Below are 18,826 nucleotides of genomic sequence, written 5' to 3' on the forward strand. Positions count from 1 at the left end.
ACCCCAGGAACTGTAGTACTGCTTTTTTCGTCGAAGGTGTGGGAAATTCCCCAATTACTTTTGTTTTTGCATCCAGTGGGGCCATGTGTCCATGCCCAATAACATGTCCCAGGAAGGTGACTTGGGCTTTGGCAAGTTCACTTTTAGCTCAATTTACCACTACACCTACCTTCCGAAGTCGATGGAATAAGTCCAATAAATGCTGTAAATGTTCCTTCCACGAGTGACTAAAAATCACCAGGTCATCAATACACACCTCACAGTTGGGTAATCCAGCACTGACCTTATTAGTTTCTGAAATGTGGCTGCAGCGTTTTTCATACCAAATGGCATGACGTTAAACTGATATAGTCCATTTGGCATTATGAAAGCTGAAATGGCCTTTGCTGTCTCTGATAGAGGTACTTGCCAGTAGCCTCTGAGCAAGTCCAACTTAGAAATGTAAGTTGCTTGTCCCACTTTTTTGACACAGTCCTCCAATGGTGGAATTGGATATGCATCAGTCTTTGTAACAGTGTTGACTTTGCGATAGTCCACACATTACCATTGGGTACCATCTGGCTTTGGCACAATGACTACAGGTGAGCTCCAGTCACTGCAACTCATTCCATCTTGGAGCATACGCTCTATCTCCTTCTCAACCTGTGCCAGCTTTCAAGGGCTATGCCCATAAAGATTTGTTTAATTGGAACAGCATCTCCTATCTCTACATCGTGCACAATTAAGTTAATACTTCCCAGTTTATTTCTGCATATCTCCCCATGTGATAGTAATAACTCTTTCAGGTCATTTTGATTTTCTTGTGGAAGGTAACTCAATAATTTATCCCAATGTTTGACAACTTCCTCATTGTCCAATTTGATTTGAGGAATGTCCAATTCAGAATCCTCGGAACATGGTTCTTCCTTCTGTGCTGTAATCATTAACACCTTCTCCTCTTGCTTTCCTTCCCTATCAAAATACCTTTTGAGCATATTCACACACCACATTGTGTGAGATTTCTTCCTGTCTGGAGTCCTCACCAAACAGTTCACCTCACTCAACTTCCTCTTGATTTGATACGGTCCACTAAACTTTGTTTTTAAAGGCTCGCCTGTTACTGGAAGTAACACCAATACCTTATCCCCACTTACAAAACTGTGAATTTGTGATTTCTTATCCGCTTCCTGTTTCACTGTATGCTGTGATACTTTTAAATACTGTCTGGCCCACTCTCTAGCTCTATTTAATCTTTCTTGAAAGTTTTTTCTCCTAGCCCACCAGCACTGTGATTTTGTGTGACCCACTTTATTACAATGAAAACACTGTAGCCTTTTAACGTCTTTGTCCCCCTCAAGGGTTCTTTTTCATCCTGTGGTAGGTTCTCCTTATGATCTTCACTGAGATCTATCTTTCCATTTCCATGTGAGGATTTCTCTTTGCCCCAATTTCTATCTCCCATGGACTGAAATTGATTCTGGAAATCAAACCAAGTTTTATGGACCAGTTCATTATCATCAGCCGCTTCAGCTGCTAACCTTGCTGTTTTAACTCTCTGCTCTTCCACATGAGTTTGCACTACTTCAGGCAGTGAATTTTTGAATTCCTCCAAAATAATTACCTAAGGGCATCATAGGTTTGCTCATTTTTTAAAGCTTTTATCCACCTATTGAAATTACGCTGTTTGATCCTTTCAAACTCAATGTAATTTGACCAGGGTACGTCCATGCACATCTGAAATGTTGTCTATAGGCTTCTGGTGCAAGTTCACGCACACTTAGAATGGCTTTTTTCACCTCCTCATACTCCCCAAATACCTCCTCTGATAGGGATGTGAATACTAGTCCAACCTACACGTTTTGTTTGGATCAACAAAACCCACGTTGCCACTGGCCACTGAATTTGTTTAGCCACCTTTTCAAATGAGATGAAAAGGCTTCCACATCCTTCTCACCAAATTTAGGCAATGCTTGAACATATTTAAACAGTTTCTCACTAGGCTTCTGACTACCATGGGCTTGCTCATCCTCACTCTCTGCCTCACCAAGCCTACCCTCAACCTTTATCTCCAGCCTTTTAAGCTGACTTTCCTTTTTAAGCGTCAGTTTTTGAAGTTTAAAAGCTCTCTCTTTTTCTTTCTCTGTTCTCTCTTTTTCCCTCTCTTCTGCTTTTAATTATAACTCAATCTGTTTCATTTTTGCTACCCTTTCCTTATCTCTCGCCTCTAACACAAGCTGCTTCATTTGTAATTGAATTCTTGCCATCTCTATAGATTCTGATGGTTTCTCCAGCAAGTTTAAATGTTGACCTACTGTTGTAATGATCTTTCCTTTCCTCACAGAAGCAGGCAGTTCCAATTCCAGCTTCTCTGCCAATTCCTGCAGCTTAGTCTTATTCACTTTTTGCAAACCTTCCAAAGTGACCGCATCCACTTCCAGAAAACTTTTGGTGACTGCAAGAGCCATTACTATCCCAAGCTTTGTCTACCCAACCAAACCAACACCCGAAATAAAGATACTAGCACCTACCACTCGCTGTTTAAAATCCCGCAAAAGAGCCCCCAATCTGTTATGGACTAAGCCAGACCACTCAACACATTCTTAAGCAGCCAGCACCAGAGTATAACTTTGCAATTTGTTTCAGTAACTGTACAGTGAAAATTACCCAGAGTAAGATAGCAAGGTTGACTACGAGATTTCAAAGCAGACAAAAATTTACACGATGAAACACAAGATCAGAATAAAGAACCCCTTTAGCCTATCCAATTAGACTTAATTATGCTGTTCCAAGTATACACCACAGTCCCAATAAGCAAACTCCCAGGGCTCTGGGGAAAATGAAGGATAGTGAAGATGAGAATTACTAGACAAGCTATTGAATGATGGAGCAGACCTGGTGGGCCAAATGGTTGTGCTCCTACGTCTTACATTTTTATCTAAAATACATATGCAGTATGTCTTTTCAACCACCCGAAAGAGCCATTGCTGAGCAACAATTAAGACCATTAATTAAAAACATCTTTAGTGAGCCAGAGCAGAAAAATGGTGCACCGAGCACTAAAAGTAAGAAATAGTAGTAAAAGCAATTGGCAGTAAAGGAAAATGATTTGTGAAGATGTCTGCAGACATTTTCTGTCTGATGTTTCTCTTCACGATCATTCCACAGGATACAGTGATCAATGATGAGGAATGTGTGTAGCTTTTACATATATTCAAGGCTGCTTTAAATGTTAACTTTTAACAGCAATCACATGCTAGGCTGGAAATGTTCAAGGAGTAAAATTCCAGTGCAGATGGTTTGTTTGCACTGGTCCTGCTTGATTCTGCTGACTGGAAAATGTACCATGGGTATGTCTCCCAAATCTCACCCCAGCAATCCCTCAATTACTTTTGCATGACTTACAGCCCTCATAGACGTTTTTCTTTAATTTCCTGTACCTTCTGAAATATTAGCCTTCATGTCACTCCTCATCTTTTAAGAGAATTGATATTCCTCTTTCAATAACAGATTGATTTCCTTCACAAATATTTGAATTTGTTAATCTTTTCCATCAGAGACATCTGGTAGCCTAACAGAACTTGTATTAAAAACCAACTTACCTTTAAAGACACTTTTGTACAAATTCTGACAGCTCGTACAGTACTGTCATGGTAAAGTAATCATTGAAGATGGAAATATGTAATAGCCATATTCAATATTGGAACTGGAAAAATATCGTTTAATCTTAGATGACTGCCTATTTGAATTGAGGAGGATGTCTCTCAGAAAATTAAGTTGGTTTTCCACTTTTAGAAGTATTCATCATGCTTGTACACTTGTTTTGCTGCTGAAAGAAGCCCATATTGTTTAATCATAATTTGTTCTAATTCTCTTTTAACTTGTTCAACGTAAATGCATATCTTTTAATGTTAAATGTACTTCTGGTGTGAATAACTTGCTTTTGTATTTTACACGACCAACTGCCCTCTGTTGATGAAAATCAGTTATGATGTGTTGGAGTTCCCAGTTGGTTTCAGCCTACTTTTAATGAGCACTAGGAGCTTCTGTTGCCATGGTGATTCAAGTTGAGTGAACTGCCAGAAGTTTCTCCAGACTGCCTTCACTGCTACACATCGTTACTGCTTGTGTGATTTATGCAATAACCACTGATGAATATTCCCTGGGAAGCAAGTTGAATCAAGATAATATGGACAGAAAGTTCCACAATGTGAAAACTTGAGGAGGTTTAATGGAACACAAAAGTTTTCCAGATATTGCAAGTCGTAGCAAGGAAATTTGATGTGTGACTAAATATTTCTGTCTTAAAGGTACATTTTAACTGCAATGTTGTTTTATTGAGAGGAAATATGGGTTTATAAAATTATTGTTAATGAATGGACCAGAAATATGAATTCATACAAGTAATTTTTACAATAAAATATTCCAGCATTAAAGCTGTTTAATTTATCAATTATTCTAGAAGCAGATTCAAGTTATCATTTGAATTAATTGTTTAAAATCAATATTATGTTAAATGTGCCATATTAACGGTAAGCCTTCATGGAAAATTTTATCTGCATCTGTCAGGATTTTGAGCATTTTCAGAGTATTTGGAGCTTCTTGAGAAATTATCATCAGTAAACTCTTGTTTACCAACAGCAAGAAATGTGGAAAAAATTGCAAGTGGGAAAACAAATCTTATTATATTTTCATATATTTGGCAGATATTTTTGACATCACTATCATACTTTCACGTATCAAAAACAAAGAATATTTCAAAGGAGGGTTAGAAATGTTGACTGTGCAAATGAGAACTCTTCATTATTTATACGCAGTCTGCATCATACTTATTCCAGGTAAGTGATTTCGACCGTGTTGAATGATACTATTAATTAGCTGGTCAAACTATGCATCACAATTTTTGTGATCATGGATGCAACTTTGATATATTGATGAATGTTACGACAGAGAAAAAAGGTTGGATTTCCCTCCTTTGCTTCAAGTAGAGGCTGAAATGAGATTTCCAATAGCTCATTATCTCTCAGTCATTCTCCTATAGAATTTATTAACATTAATTTTGTAAACCCATATCTCTACAATCAACTGGGAAGCTTCAACACAATGTATTTGAGAGGCATTACAGCAGGAGCAGAAAAAAATGCTTACTAGTGGACCCTCACCCTTCATTACACCTTCCACCCCTGTTCCAGCAACTGCCACTAACTCTTTCCTGGTGTTCCATGATTTGTGATATTGAATTCCCAAACTATAGTTCCCAATTTTGGGCAGTATAATACAGGAATCCCAACCTACACAGTTATAATTATTTATGGATGAGGAAAACTGGTCTATTGTTCATGGATGTATGCTATTTTCAGCAATTCTTCCTATGGAGAAACCTAGCCATACAAAACAGAAATATTTCTAGATTCAGATTTTGGTTAATTGAAAGAGTTCATTACAACTGGCACATAATTTTCCTCAATCTGAAAGAGCAAAACATCTAATGTCCCATTCCTGAGGGGTACACAGCAAGCTTGGTGAAAGTACATGATGTCAATAGAAGACAGGTTCCAAGCTGAGTTATGACAACTCATGAGTAGAAAAAAGCATCATGAAGTCGCCTTTGATTTGAGTGTTCATAGAACAGAACCCCTACAGTGTGGAAGCAGGACATTTGGCCCATTGAACCCACATTGACTCTCGAAGAGCATCCCATCCATCTGCACCTCCCTACATTTCCCATGGCTAATCCACCTAGCCTGCACATCCCTTGACACTATAGGCAATTTAGCATGGCTAACCTATCTAACCTGCACATAGGTTGTGGGAAGAAACCTGGAGGAAACCCATGCAGACACAGGGAGAATGTGCAAACTCCACAAACCCAGGTGCCTGGTGCTGTGAGGCAGTAGTGCTAACCACTGAGCCACTGTGCTACCCTTGTGAGAGTTAATGTTAGTCCAGCTATTATCAGCATTACCCCAACATGGAATCACACAGATCAGAGGAAAGGAAATCAGGAACTGCTATTTTAAACATGTTGAAGGCCTACTTATATTTATCATATAGTTGAACTTACACTATGAATTTGAGTTTTTTACAGATTTGTCAAGGAGATGTGAAAGTTAAGGAATATCTTCAGATTTAGACCTTAAATTTATTTATTTATTAATTATACATTAGTTGTGTATGCTGCTGTACATGATAATCATAGATATACCAAGCACTGATTTATAGTTACATTAGGTAAAGACTGATCTACTTCTTCTTTGTGGGTTCATGTCTATTTTGTAGTCTGGTCTGGTACAGAGTTCCAGGCTGTTCCTTCTAACATTCTTCTAGACTGTTTGAACTCTACCCAATCTGTGGCATTTGTACTTGATGATATGCAGCTCTGAGACATCACTGCACAATTGTTCCAGGGTCCTAATTCCTTTACACAAGGCATTTCACCTGCTTTCTACTACTGTACCCTGGTAATTGAATAATAGAAAGATAAGAGATTTACCGACTATTCCTTGCAATCCACACCCAGCTGTGAGGTAAAGAAAACCTCAGTGGTAAACAGCTTAGTGAATTAGAAATCTCTTCCTCCCAAGGCTGCCACGAGTTTGAGAAAAAAAAGATCAAATTGTATTCCATACTCAATGCTGCAGCTTTATACTATTTCCTTTTTTTAAAAAAATATGCAATCTGAAAGTTTTTGATGAACAAGGAAGCATTCTGAATGCTCAGAGTTATTAAACTTCAACCGAAGTCATTCAAATTATTCCATGGTTCATGGAGTGCATATAGTTTTGGGTTTGCCTAAATTGTAAGCAATCATGTTGAATATTGTTATTTACTATTTTACAGGAAAGTCTACATTAATTTGGTCACAAAATGTGGCTCCAACCTTTAAGGCAAACATGACTGTTGTACATGTAACTGAGGCTGCACCAAGAGGTAAGATGACATAAATCGATGAAATTTACAAATCATGCTCTAAATATTATTTATTCACTAATGAATAATATTAATTTTGACATTGATATCACATTTGGAGCAATCAATTGAATTAATTATTCTAAAAGGAAAACAGAAAATGCAGGAGAAAGTCAATAGGCCTAGCAACATCTATGGAGTGGGAAGCAGAGTTAACATTTTCAGTCCAATATGTCTCTTCTCGAGAATTCTGCAGTACAGTTGACCAATCAATGTACCACTCACCCATTTAATGAAGCTGTAGTGGATTATTGATGTAACACTAAGAGGGCAATGTCTGTGTAGCAGTGTGTAAAATCAGTAACACTGTGTTTTTCTTTTATTACTTCATGGAATGTGGATATCACCGGTTACATTTATTGCCCTCTGTAATACTAAAGGAGCAGCAGGTTATTTCCAACTCAGATTGGTGTGTGGCTTGCAGGGGAATTTTCAGGTGATGGTGCTCCCATGCATCTGCTATTCTTGTCCTTCTAGGTGGTAGAGGTTGTGGGTCTGAAAATATAATTGAAGGATCTTGGGTGGGTTTTTGAATTGCATCTTGTAAATGAGCCACACAGCTGCCATTTTGCATCATTAGTGGAGGGAGTAAATGTTGAAGATGGTGGGTGAACTCTATTTATCCTGGAAGATGTTGAGCATCTCTCATGTTGTTGGATCTACACCTAACTAGGGAAGTGTGAGGGGTATTCCATTGTACTCCTAAGTTGTATCTTGTAAATGGTGGGCAGTCTTTGGGAGAAGGGAGTTGATATACTTGCCACAGTATTCCCAGCCTCTGACCATTTCTTCTGGAAACAATACTTATAAGGCTGTTCAAGTTCTGGTCAATGACAACCCCTAGTATGTTGGGAATTCAGTGGCGGTGATGCCATTGAACATTCAAAGAAGTTGGTTAGATTTTCTCTGGTTGGAGATGACCATTGCCTGGTATTCATGTGGCACAAGTACTACTTACCACTTTCCAGCCCAATTGTGGCTGTACCCAGGTCTTGCTGCATAATGACACAGACTGCTTCATTAGATTAGATTACTTACAGTGTGGAAACAGGCCCTTCAGCCCAACAAGTCCACACCACCCCGCCGAAGCGCAACCCACCCATACCCCTACATCTACCCCTTACCTAATACTATGGGCAATTTAGCATGGCCAATTCACCTGACCTGCACATCTTTGGACTGTTGGAGGAAACCGGAGCACCCGGAGGAAACCCACGCAGACACGGGGAGAATGTGCAAACTCCACACAGTCAGTCGCCTGAGGCGGGAATTGAACCCAGGTCTCTGGCGCTGTGAGGCTAACCACTGTGCTAACCACTGTGCCACCGTGCCGCTTCAGTATCTGAGGAGGTATGAATTGGCGCTAAACATCACGCAATCATCAACAAACACCCTCGACTCTGACCTTATGATTGACGAAATGTCATCATTGTAGCAGCTGAAGATGGTTGGGCTTAGGGCATTACCCTGAGGAACTCCTGCAGAGATATCCTGGAGCTGACCTCCAACAATCACGAGCATCTTCCTTTGTTCTCTATGATTCCAACCAGTGAAGAATTATCTCTCTGCATCCCATTAACTCCAGTTTAGCCAGAGCTCTTTCATCCCATACTTGGCTGTCAGGGCTGTCACTCTCACCTCTGGAATTCAGCTCTTTTGCCATGTTTGAACTACAGCTGTAATGAGGTCAGGAGCCCTGACGGAACTCAAACCAAGCTTCAATGAGAAAGTTATTCCTTTAAAAGTGCCACTTGATAGCACTGTTCATGAAGTCTTCACTTACTTTGCTGATGATCAAGAGTAGACTGATAGGATAATAATTGGTCGAATTGAATTTGTTTTTTTAATTGGGTCCAAGACATACCGGGGCAATTTTGCACATTGTTGGGTAGATGCTAGTGTTGTAATTGTACTGGAAGAGGTAAAAACAATGACTGCAGATGCTGGAAAGCAAATACTGGATTAGTGGCGCTGGAAGAGCACAGCAGTTCAGGCAGCATCCAACGAGCAGCGAAATCGACGTTTCGGGCAAAAGCCCTTCATCAGGAATTCTGATGAAGGGCTTTTGCCCAAAACATCGATTTCGCTGCTCATTGGATGCTGCCTGAACTGCTGTGCTCTTCCAGCACCACTAATCCAGTATTGTACTGGAAGAGCTTGGCTAGGGGAGCAGCACATCTGGATCACAAGTCTTCAGTACTGTTGACAGAATGTTGTCAGAGCCCTTACACTTTACAATGTCTTTGCCTCTTTTTCAATATCAGATGAAGTGATATCATCCTCAAAATCTAGGTTGGTTTGTGTAATACTGTTGGTATTTTGTGAGTGTCTTGATATCAAATCCCACTTCTATATTAAACTTGGTCTATAATTCCTGATTTTTTTCCCCTCCCTCCTTTATGAATATTTCAAGCTGCCAGGATTGTTGCTGAATCTAGAGAGTTTTAAAGAATGACAACTGACCCACCCATTATTTTCATGTCCATTTCCTTTAGTATCCTGGTGCATGGAGTATCAAGCCCCAGAGATTTAGAACATAGAATATTTCAGCGCAGTACAGGCCCTTCAGCCTTCAATGTTGCGCTGACCTGAGGGACCAGTCTGAAGCCCACCCATCCTACATTATTCCATTTTCATCCATATGTTTATCCAATGACTCTTTAAATGCCCTTAAAGTTGATGAGTCTATTACTGTTGCAGACAGCACATTCTATGCCCCTACTACTCTTTGAGTAAAGAGAGACATCTGTCCTATATCTATCACCCCTCAATTTAAAGCTATGTTCCCTCGTGCTAGCCATCACCATCTGGGGAAAAAGGCACTCACAATCCACTGTACCTAACTCTTTGATTATCAGCTTTCATTCCCCTTAATTACTCCAACACCATTTTTTAAACTGCGAATATGCATTTCCTTCAATTCCTCCTTAGACAATCGTTGCTTCACTACCGCTCCTGGGAAGTTTTTAGTGCTGAAAATGTGTTGCTGGAAAAGCGCAGCAGGTCAGGCAGCATCCAAGGAACAGGAGAATCGACGTTTCGGGCATAAGCCCTTCTTCAGGAAGTTTTTAGTGTCTTCTTGTATGAAGACAGAACAAAATTAGTTTATTGATCTGCCATTTCATTGTTCGCCATTACCAATTTTCTTGTTTCAGATTGTAAAGGGCCTATATTTGTCTTCATGAATCTTTTTCTTTTTACATACTTATATAAACTCTTATGGTCTGCTTTTACGTTCCTTAGTATTTGGTTGCATACTCCCCTCTCAATCAAATTGAAATTACTGGAGAAACTCAGGTCTGACAGCATCTGTAGAGAGAAATCAGAGTTGACATGTGGGGTCCAGTAACCTTTCTTCAGAAAGCCTCTTAATCAACCTCTCTTGCTGAATTCTCACCTCTTCCTAGTCCTCAGGTTTGCTACTATTTTCAGCAATTTTATATAACTTCTCTTGGGATCTGGTACTGTTCTTAATTTCTTCTGTTAAGTATGGTTAGGCCTGTTGTGTTTTTTTGCCCAAAATGAGTGGATAACTGTTGCAATGCATGCATCCATTTCCTTACTACCTATTCACTGCTGTGCATTTTAATAAAGTTATCCAGTTTGTCACAGTCAACTCACGTCTTGTACCTTCATAGTTTCTGCTGCTACTGTGCATTGGTGGTAAGGTGTCTGGAGGTGAATTGCTTGCTGCAGGATTCTGATCATCTGACCTGCATTTGTAGTCACAGAATTTCTGTGGCTAGTCCAGTTCAATTTCTAGTCATCGTTAATCCCCAAAATGTTGATATTGGAGGATTCAGTGTCAGTGATGCCAATATCCAATAAAGATGGTTCGATTCCCTCTTGTTGGAGGAGACCATTGCCTGGCATTGGCGAGGCATGAATGTTACTTGTCATTTGTCAGCCCAAACCTGGATATTGTCCTAATCTTGGAACATGGACTGCTTCAGTATCTGGGGAGTTGCGAATGGTGCTGAACATTGTGCAATCAATCATCGACAAACATCCACACTCCGGACCATATAATGGAGGGAAGGTCATTGATGAAGAAGCTGAAGACAGTTGGGCCGAGGACACCTACCCTGAGGATCGAAGAGATTCTTTTATAAGGTGGTAGTGTCCCTGCCTCTGAACTAGGACCCCTGCTTTCAAGCCCTCCCTGCTCCAGAAATCTGTAATCACATCTCTCAATATGTTAATTAAAAAATATTACACCAAGAAGTTCCCTGAGGCGATGCCCAATCTGCTGAACGAGTAAGAAAGCTGTATATATAAGTTAGCTGATGTATTAAGTTTGGAAGTATATAAAGTTGTGCAGATGGGAACAGGAAATAGCAAAGGAACATAAGCAGCTGTTGAAGGGTAGAGTAGACGCAATGGGCTGAATGGTCAACTTCTGCTTCTAGACGAGTTGACCTTTGTCATAAACTCCTTTGCTGCTCCATCAAATTTCATGTACTTTGCCTTTCCTGTCTTCCAAAACAGTCAAATCCCCACTTATCTCATTGCAGTCTCCTGACAGAAGGGATGTAGTTATCCAGTTCCTAACACATCCAACTATTATAATCAGACGCCAGAGGGAAATGTTTTTGGATTAATAGAAAAGTTACACAGGCAGCTGGAAGGCTCATCTCCACTACATCAGTGAGAGGAAATATCATTCCATTTCATATAACGTGTTCCAGAACTCGCACTCTGCAGTTGGGATCATTTTTGTCATCAGGCTGATTTCAGGGTGGTGTAAGAATGATTGTTTCATTGTCATGTGTACTGACCTACAGTGAAAAGCTTTGTTTATGAGCAGTAGAGTCAGATCATAGTAAGCAAGGATGTACAGATGATAGGGTGTATGCAGAGGCTTACAGGCTACATTATACAAGGAGTGCACTTGGCAAGATCAACGTTAGCAAGATCAGCATTATTTGAAGTTGGACAGTCCATTCATCAGTCTAATAGGAGCCAGAAAAAAGCTGTTCCTAAACATGTTGGTGCGTATGTTCAGGCTTCTATATCTTCTGCCTGACAGGGAGCAATGAGTCTTTGATGATGATAGCAACCTTTCCACATCAGCAAGCCATATAAATGGAGTCCATGGATGAAGGTTGGCTCTGGCATTGCCTGGGCTCTGCACACCAACTTCTGTAGTTTCTTATGGTCCTGGGCAGAAGAGTTGCCATAGCAGGCCATTATACACCCAGACAGTATGCTTTCTATGGTGCACCTGTAAAAGTTGGCGAGAATCCTTGTGGACATGCCAAATTTCCTGATTGCCTGAGGAAGAGGCATTGTTGTGCCTTCTTGACCATCGCATAGATGTGGGAAGACCAGGACAGGTTGTCAGTTATTGTAACTCAGAGGAACTTGACGGTCTCCACCTTCTCAACCTCAGTTCCGTTGATAAAGATGCAGCAGTGTTCTCCGCCTTTCTTTCTGAATAAGTAGCCAACATATAAATAAGACGAAACTTTATGAAGTCTAACTATAAACTCTATAGACTTTACCTTGTAATTTTCATCCTTTTCCAAACTCACATTATTTTCTTTTATTTTCCTATTTTGTTGTCTCAGTTTAAACAATCATCATCTTCTTTCACTTCACCCATTTCCATCACTGCATGAGACACCTCCTTTGTATTTCTGTGGTTTGACCACTACAACTTGATATCTAAATATTGTCATTTCATGTTTTCATCCCAGGTACGTTTGTTTTCCGGATAGCAGCTGATGATAAAGATGGTGACCCACTCTCGTATGGGCTGGAAGGAGAATTAGCATTACTTTATTTCATGGTGAACAGCAGCAGCGGTGATGTCATTGTAAAAGAAGCTATTGACAGAGAGGTTTGAGTGTTCTTTTGATGAACTATCTACTTTTTCTTTTTACTTGAGTTTAGCACACTGTGATATTGGTGAAAATTTTATAAAGGGCAGTTTTTCTGTACCTTGTTAAAAATCACACAACACCAGCTTATAGTCCAACAGGTTTAATTGGAAGCACACTAGCTTTCGGAGCGACGCTCCTTCGTCAGGTGGTTGTGGAGGACACAATTGTAAGGCACAGAATTTATAGCAAAAATTTACAGTGTGATGTAACTGAAATTATACATTGAAAAATACCTTGATTGTTTGTTAAGTCTCTCATCTCTTAGAACGACCATGATAGTTTCACTTCTTTCATATGTAAACATTTTTTAACAGTTACATTCTCGGGTTAACTGTAACAATTGGTGTCAGCCAGAAAAGATGTGAAAATGTTGACATCTAGCATTCTAACAGATGAGAGACTTCACAAATAATCAAGGTATGTTTCAGTTTACAATTACAGTTACATCACACTGTAAATCTTTGCTATAAATTCTGTGTCTTACAATTGTGTCCTCCACAACCACCTGATGAAGGAGCGTCGCTCCGAAAGCTAGTGCTTCCAATTAAACCTGTTGGACTATAACTGGGTGTTGTGTGATTTTTTAACTTTGTACACCTCAGTCCAACACCGGCATCTCCAAATCATTTCTATACCTTGTTTGCCAAGTGTAGAATTCGTTCATGATGTTTAAGTTATTTTCATAGTAGCTTGGAGACCTTGGACTGAAATTGGTCTTCAGCAGCAGCATTGTAGATAATAATGAATCATAACCATTTGACTTAGGAACATAGGCCTTCAGAGCAGGAGCAGTTCCTTTGAGACTGCTTGATATTTGGTAAGATCATGGCTGCTCTCAACTTCACTTTCCTGTCAGCACCCTGCAACCCTTGACTCACTTGTAAATCAAAAATCTAAATTCAACAATCCAGCCTACAATGCCTGTGGGAAAGAAAATTCCATCGATTCACAAATTTTTGAGGGAACAAAAAAATCAATTCCCCTCTATCTTTAAAAGGGGCCAATCACATTCTTATACTGTGCCTGCTAATTCGAGTCTCCCCGACAAGAGGAAACATCCTTTGAGGGATCAATCAATCCACTCCCCTCAGGATCCTATATGCTTTAGTAAGATTACCTCTCTTTCGTCTAAACCCCAGTTGGTATCAATTCAACCTAATACATAATTTCTTATTAGAAAAGTCCTTTATCCCATCTGTGGATTGCTTCTAACAATCATTTTCTTTTCTCAAATATGAAAAGCCAAACTGTATGCAGTATTCCACATATGGCCTCATCAAGTCCATGTACAGCTGCAGCAGTTATTTTTATATTCCATTCCCCTTCCAGACACACCGACATCACTTTTGCCTTCATAATTATTAATTGCCCATGCAAACAATCCTGTTGTGATTCATGTACCAGGACACCAGTATCCCTCTGTTCTACCCTGTTCTTTGATCTCTCTCCAGTTAAACAGTAATTTGCTATTCTAGTCAGTCTGCCAATATGGACAGTTCAGATTTTTCTACCTTAAATTCCAATTGTCACTTTATTGCCTGTTTACCTCGCTTTAAACATCCTGTGACTTCTATGTCTTTGTTTGCTATGATCTGCTTGTACTGCTCACAAAACATAGCATTTCACTGTACTTAGGTACACATGACTACAATAAATCAAATAAATCAAATTGCTCACTTAACCTGACATGTTATGACTTCTTGACAATTTCCTATCTACATTGGAATTATCAGCAAATTTAATTATCATATATTCTCAAGTCATTGATATAAATGGTGAACAGCACTGATCCCTATGGTGCTGTTTTCAACATGCTGCCTGAAAATGACCAATTTATCCCTACTTACAACTTACTATTGTCTAACCAATGCATTGTCCTTGCTAATATGTTATCTTCTACACCATGTGTTTGTCTACTAACCTTTAATGTGGCACCTTATCAAATAGCTTTTGGAAATCCAAGTTCTTCATATTTACATATCACCTACATCCCACCTTATTTGTTACTTCCTCAAAAAAGTCCAATTAATTAGTTTAATATGACAGGCATGTGCTGTCAAAATTATTTGTCATGCACTCATCAGGACAGAATAGAAAAGAATACGAAATTTCAGAGAGAGATAATAATTTATGCTGTGTGAAAGACAGATACGATTAATTCGTTTCTTCAATGGCTTTGGTTGACAGAAGCATTGTCACGAAGATTGCATGAGGGAAAAGTTAGCCTCCAAGCTTTTGTTTTAATTCATATCAGGTAGTCAACACTACTGTTCAAGGCACTACCTACCGGAGTACACTGAGGGAATAGTAGTCTCCCAAGACTTCTGTTAGTGAAACAAGAACACTGAATGGACACACTCTCTCTTTCCAATTCTAATCAGTGCAAGCCAAACCACATAACCTCTCTGAATACATTTATACCCAAAATCAACCTGATGAACCTCCTCTGGACAGCTTCCAATGCCAACATATCTTTCTTACCATAAAGGGGACCAAAACTGTACTCTAGGTGTGGTCTGACCAGTGACTTCACTTGTTTTAGCAAGATTTTTGTATTTTTTATACACCATTCCCTTTGAAATTAAGTCCACCACTCCAGTCGCCTTCGCTATTACCTGGTGAACTTACACAGCTTTTTGTGATTTATGCATGAGGACTCCAAATCTCTCTGTGCTATGTTTTGCAACTTTTCTTTCCATTTAAATGATATTTATCTCCTCTATTCTTCTTGCTGAAGTGCATAACTTTGCATTTTTCCTCATCATATTCCATCTGCCAAGTTTTTGCCCACCTTTTAACCTTGTCTCTATCCTTCTGAAGCTTTCAAAATGGTTTTTGTATCATCCGGACACCTGACAATAGTACACCAAATTTCCTGATCCAACCCACGAATATACCTTGTAAATTCTTGTATCTCCAGCATTGATCCCTGTGGCACTTTATCAATTACACATTGCTATTCTGAAAATGCCCCTGTATGTAACTTCTGTTAGCTAATCCTCATTCCATGCTGATATGATAGCCCCAACACATGAACATATTTTAAAAGGTTCATTCATGGAATGTGGGCATCACAGGGTAAGCCAGCATTTATCGCTCTTCCCCAGTTGCCCTTGAGAAAGTGATAAGCTTCTTTCATGAACCACTGCAGTCCATGAGCTGTAAGCTCGACACACAATACAATTGGGGAGGGAGTTCCAGGATTTTGATACACAAACGCTCTAGGAACGGTGATACATTTCCAAGTCAGGATGTTGTGTGGTTTAGAGGGAAACTCGCAGGGAGTGGTGTTACCATGTATCTTATCTCATTGCGTAATCATTTGAGCAGTAACTTACCAAACACCTTTTACCCTCTTATATATCCAGCTTACTACCTCCTCAAAGAATTCCAATACATTCGACTGACATGATTTCACTGTCATGAAGTCTGCTTGATTATATTCTGTATTTCAAAATAATCCACTATTGTATCCTTTATAATGGAATCTAACATTTTCTAACAATAAATGTTGAGTTAACCAGCCTATAGTTACCCGTTTTCATCTCTCTCACTTTTTGAATAAGGGTGTTACATTGACAACTCCAATTTTTTGGAATTTTTACAGAATTTAAGGATTCTTGGAAGATTACTGACTGTGCAACCACTATTCCCATGGTTTCTTTCTTTAGTATCCTAGGATGCAACCCATTAGATCGAGGGTACTTATTAGACTTTAGTCCCATTAGTTACCTTAACACTCTTCTCTTATAATAGTCATTGTATTTGTTTCCTCCATACCTTTTGTTTAGTATTTTTGTTGAGCTATTAATATCCTCTACTGTGAAGATTGATACAAAGTATTTGTTGAATTTTTGTGCCATTTCCTGGTTCCCCGTTCTTTTTCTCTAGCCTCATTCCCTAAGGGGCCTATGCACACTTTGGTCTCTCTCTTGCTCTCTTTTCATATATTTAAAGAAGCTCTTACTGTCTATTGTGAAATTACTTACTAGTTTACACGAAGAGTTTATTTTCTCCCTCTACAGTAATTAATTTGGTCATCTTTTGCTTTTAAAACTTTTGCAATTCTATTTACTGCTAATCTTTACCATATTGTATGTTTTTTCTGTCAATATGGAACTATCTCTAACTTCCTTGGTTAATCACTGTTGCTGTATCCTCATAAGAATATAGGGACAGGACTAGGTCATTCAATCCATCAAGCCTGCTCCATCATTTAATACAAGTGCCTTTGCATGTCAACACTTTCAAATCTCTCATCATTTTAAAAAATCCTGCAATTTTTATCTTAGGATTGTGAGATGATTTACTTTGCCTCCTTTTTGCCATTGTTCATTCCTGACATCCAAGTAGCTGCTTTTCCTTTATGAATGATGCTTTTTTTTCAGTTTTAGATATTTTAATCAACCTGATCAGACAGGTTTGGACTTGAACCTGGACCTTCTGATCCAGAGCCCATATTAGGGAACCCATATTATGGCCCAGTGGTATCATTGCTAGACTATTAATCCTGAAACTCAGCTAAGTTCTGGGAACCTGCCTTTGCATCACACATTGGCAAATGGTGGAATTTAAATTTGATTTTAAAAAACCTGGAATTAAGAATCTAATGATGACCATGAAACCACGACTATTTTTCACAAAAACCCATCTAGTTCATTAATGTCCTTCAGGAAAGGAAATCTGCCTTCCTCACCTGGTCTGGTCTACCTATGACTTCAGACCCACAATAATGTGGTTGACTCTTCCTAGCAAGTCAAGTCTCAACAAAGAAATAATAAAGGACAGACTAACAGGCAATAACCGAGGCATTGGAAAAGACAATAGCAAAAGCAACTCTGTCAATATTAACTCTAATAATGCAAATTCCTCCTTGCTACCTTTGGGGGTTAGTGCCAAAATTGGGAGAGCTGTCTCGCAGACTAGTCAAGCAGCAGTCTGACATATTTATACTCACAGAATTATACTTTACACCATCATCACCATTCCTGGATATGTCTTATCCCAACAGCAGGACGCACCTGGTAGAGGTGGTGGAACAGTAATATACAGATGGGAGAAAGTCACCCTGAGAGTTCTCAACATTGGCTCTAAACTCAATGAAGTCTCATAGCTTCAGGTTAAACATGGATATGGAAACATCTTGCTGATTACCCATACTGTCCTCCCTCAGCTACATTCAGGAAGCACTGAGGGTGGCAATGGTGCAAAATGTATTCTGACTGGGGGAGGGTTTCAATTACCACCACCAAGAGTTGTTCGGCAATGTACTACTAATCAAGCTGGTCGGGTTCTAAAGCATATAGCTGCTAGACTGGGTCTGCAGCAGGTGGTGAGGGAACCAACAAGAGGGAAGAACATACTTCACCTCATTCTTGCCAATCTGCCAGCTGCAGATGCATGTACCCATGACAATATCAGTGTGATTGACCACTGCACAGACCTTGTGAAGACGAAGTCCTGCCTTCACATTGAGAATTTCCTTCATCGTGTTGTGTAGCACTAACACTGTCCTAAATGGGACAGACTTCGAACAGTTTGAGCAACTTAAGACTGTAATGCCCAAAGATTTGGCAGCTGATAGCATGATTTCAACAGATATTGCTGCATTGATCTAATAAAGGTTGAGTCCCTTGTGAATGTATACCTTCACTCATGGTTTTGTACCACAAGTTCCAGGTGCTGTAAGGTTACCCAAAAACCGATGAACAGGGAAATCCAACATTGGAGAAACCAAAAGGGGGAGGAACTTATATGTCACCAGCAACTCAATAACCTAAATATCTCCAGTGCTGATGCAGCACTGTGGGCCACCAATAGCAGCTCAATTGTACTCAACATAATCTGCAACGTCATGACCTGCCATAGCCCCCACACAACCATCACCATCAAACTGGGGATATGGAAAGTGGTTCAATGGAGAGTGCAAGAGGATATGCCAGGAGTAGCACCAGACATACCTAAAATTGAGGTATCAAAATAGTAAACTACCAAAC

General features: G+C 39.5%; 1 protein-coding gene across 3 annotated transcripts in view; it reads left to right on the forward strand.

The window, feature by feature from the left end:
• The first annotated feature begins 4,108 nt into the window (after positions 1-4,108).
• LOC140495808 (cadherin-related family member 2-like) overlaps positions 4,109-18,826 on the forward strand; it is a 148,911-nt gene continuing 134,193 nt past the window's right edge. For all 3 annotated transcript variants that reach the window (XM_072594951.1, XM_072594959.1, XM_072594967.1), the window contains exons 1-4: positions 4,109-4,286; positions 4,683-4,814; positions 6,817-6,906; positions 12,645-12,787. In XM_072594951.1, the coding sequence (XP_072451052.1) occupies positions 4,751-4,814; positions 6,817-6,906; positions 12,645-12,787 (297 nt within the window). In that variant the 5' untranslated portion in view covers positions 4,109-4,286; positions 4,683-4,750. The remainder of the gene's footprint in view (positions 4,287-4,682; positions 4,815-6,816; positions 6,907-12,644; positions 12,788-18,826) is intronic.

Source organism: Chiloscyllium punctatum, chromosome 2, assembly GCF_047496795.1.
Source record: "Chiloscyllium punctatum isolate Juve2018m chromosome 2, sChiPun1.3, whole genome shotgun sequence".
Classification (NCBI taxonomy): Eukaryota; Metazoa; Chordata; class Chondrichthyes; order Orectolobiformes; family Hemiscylliidae; genus Chiloscyllium; species Chiloscyllium punctatum.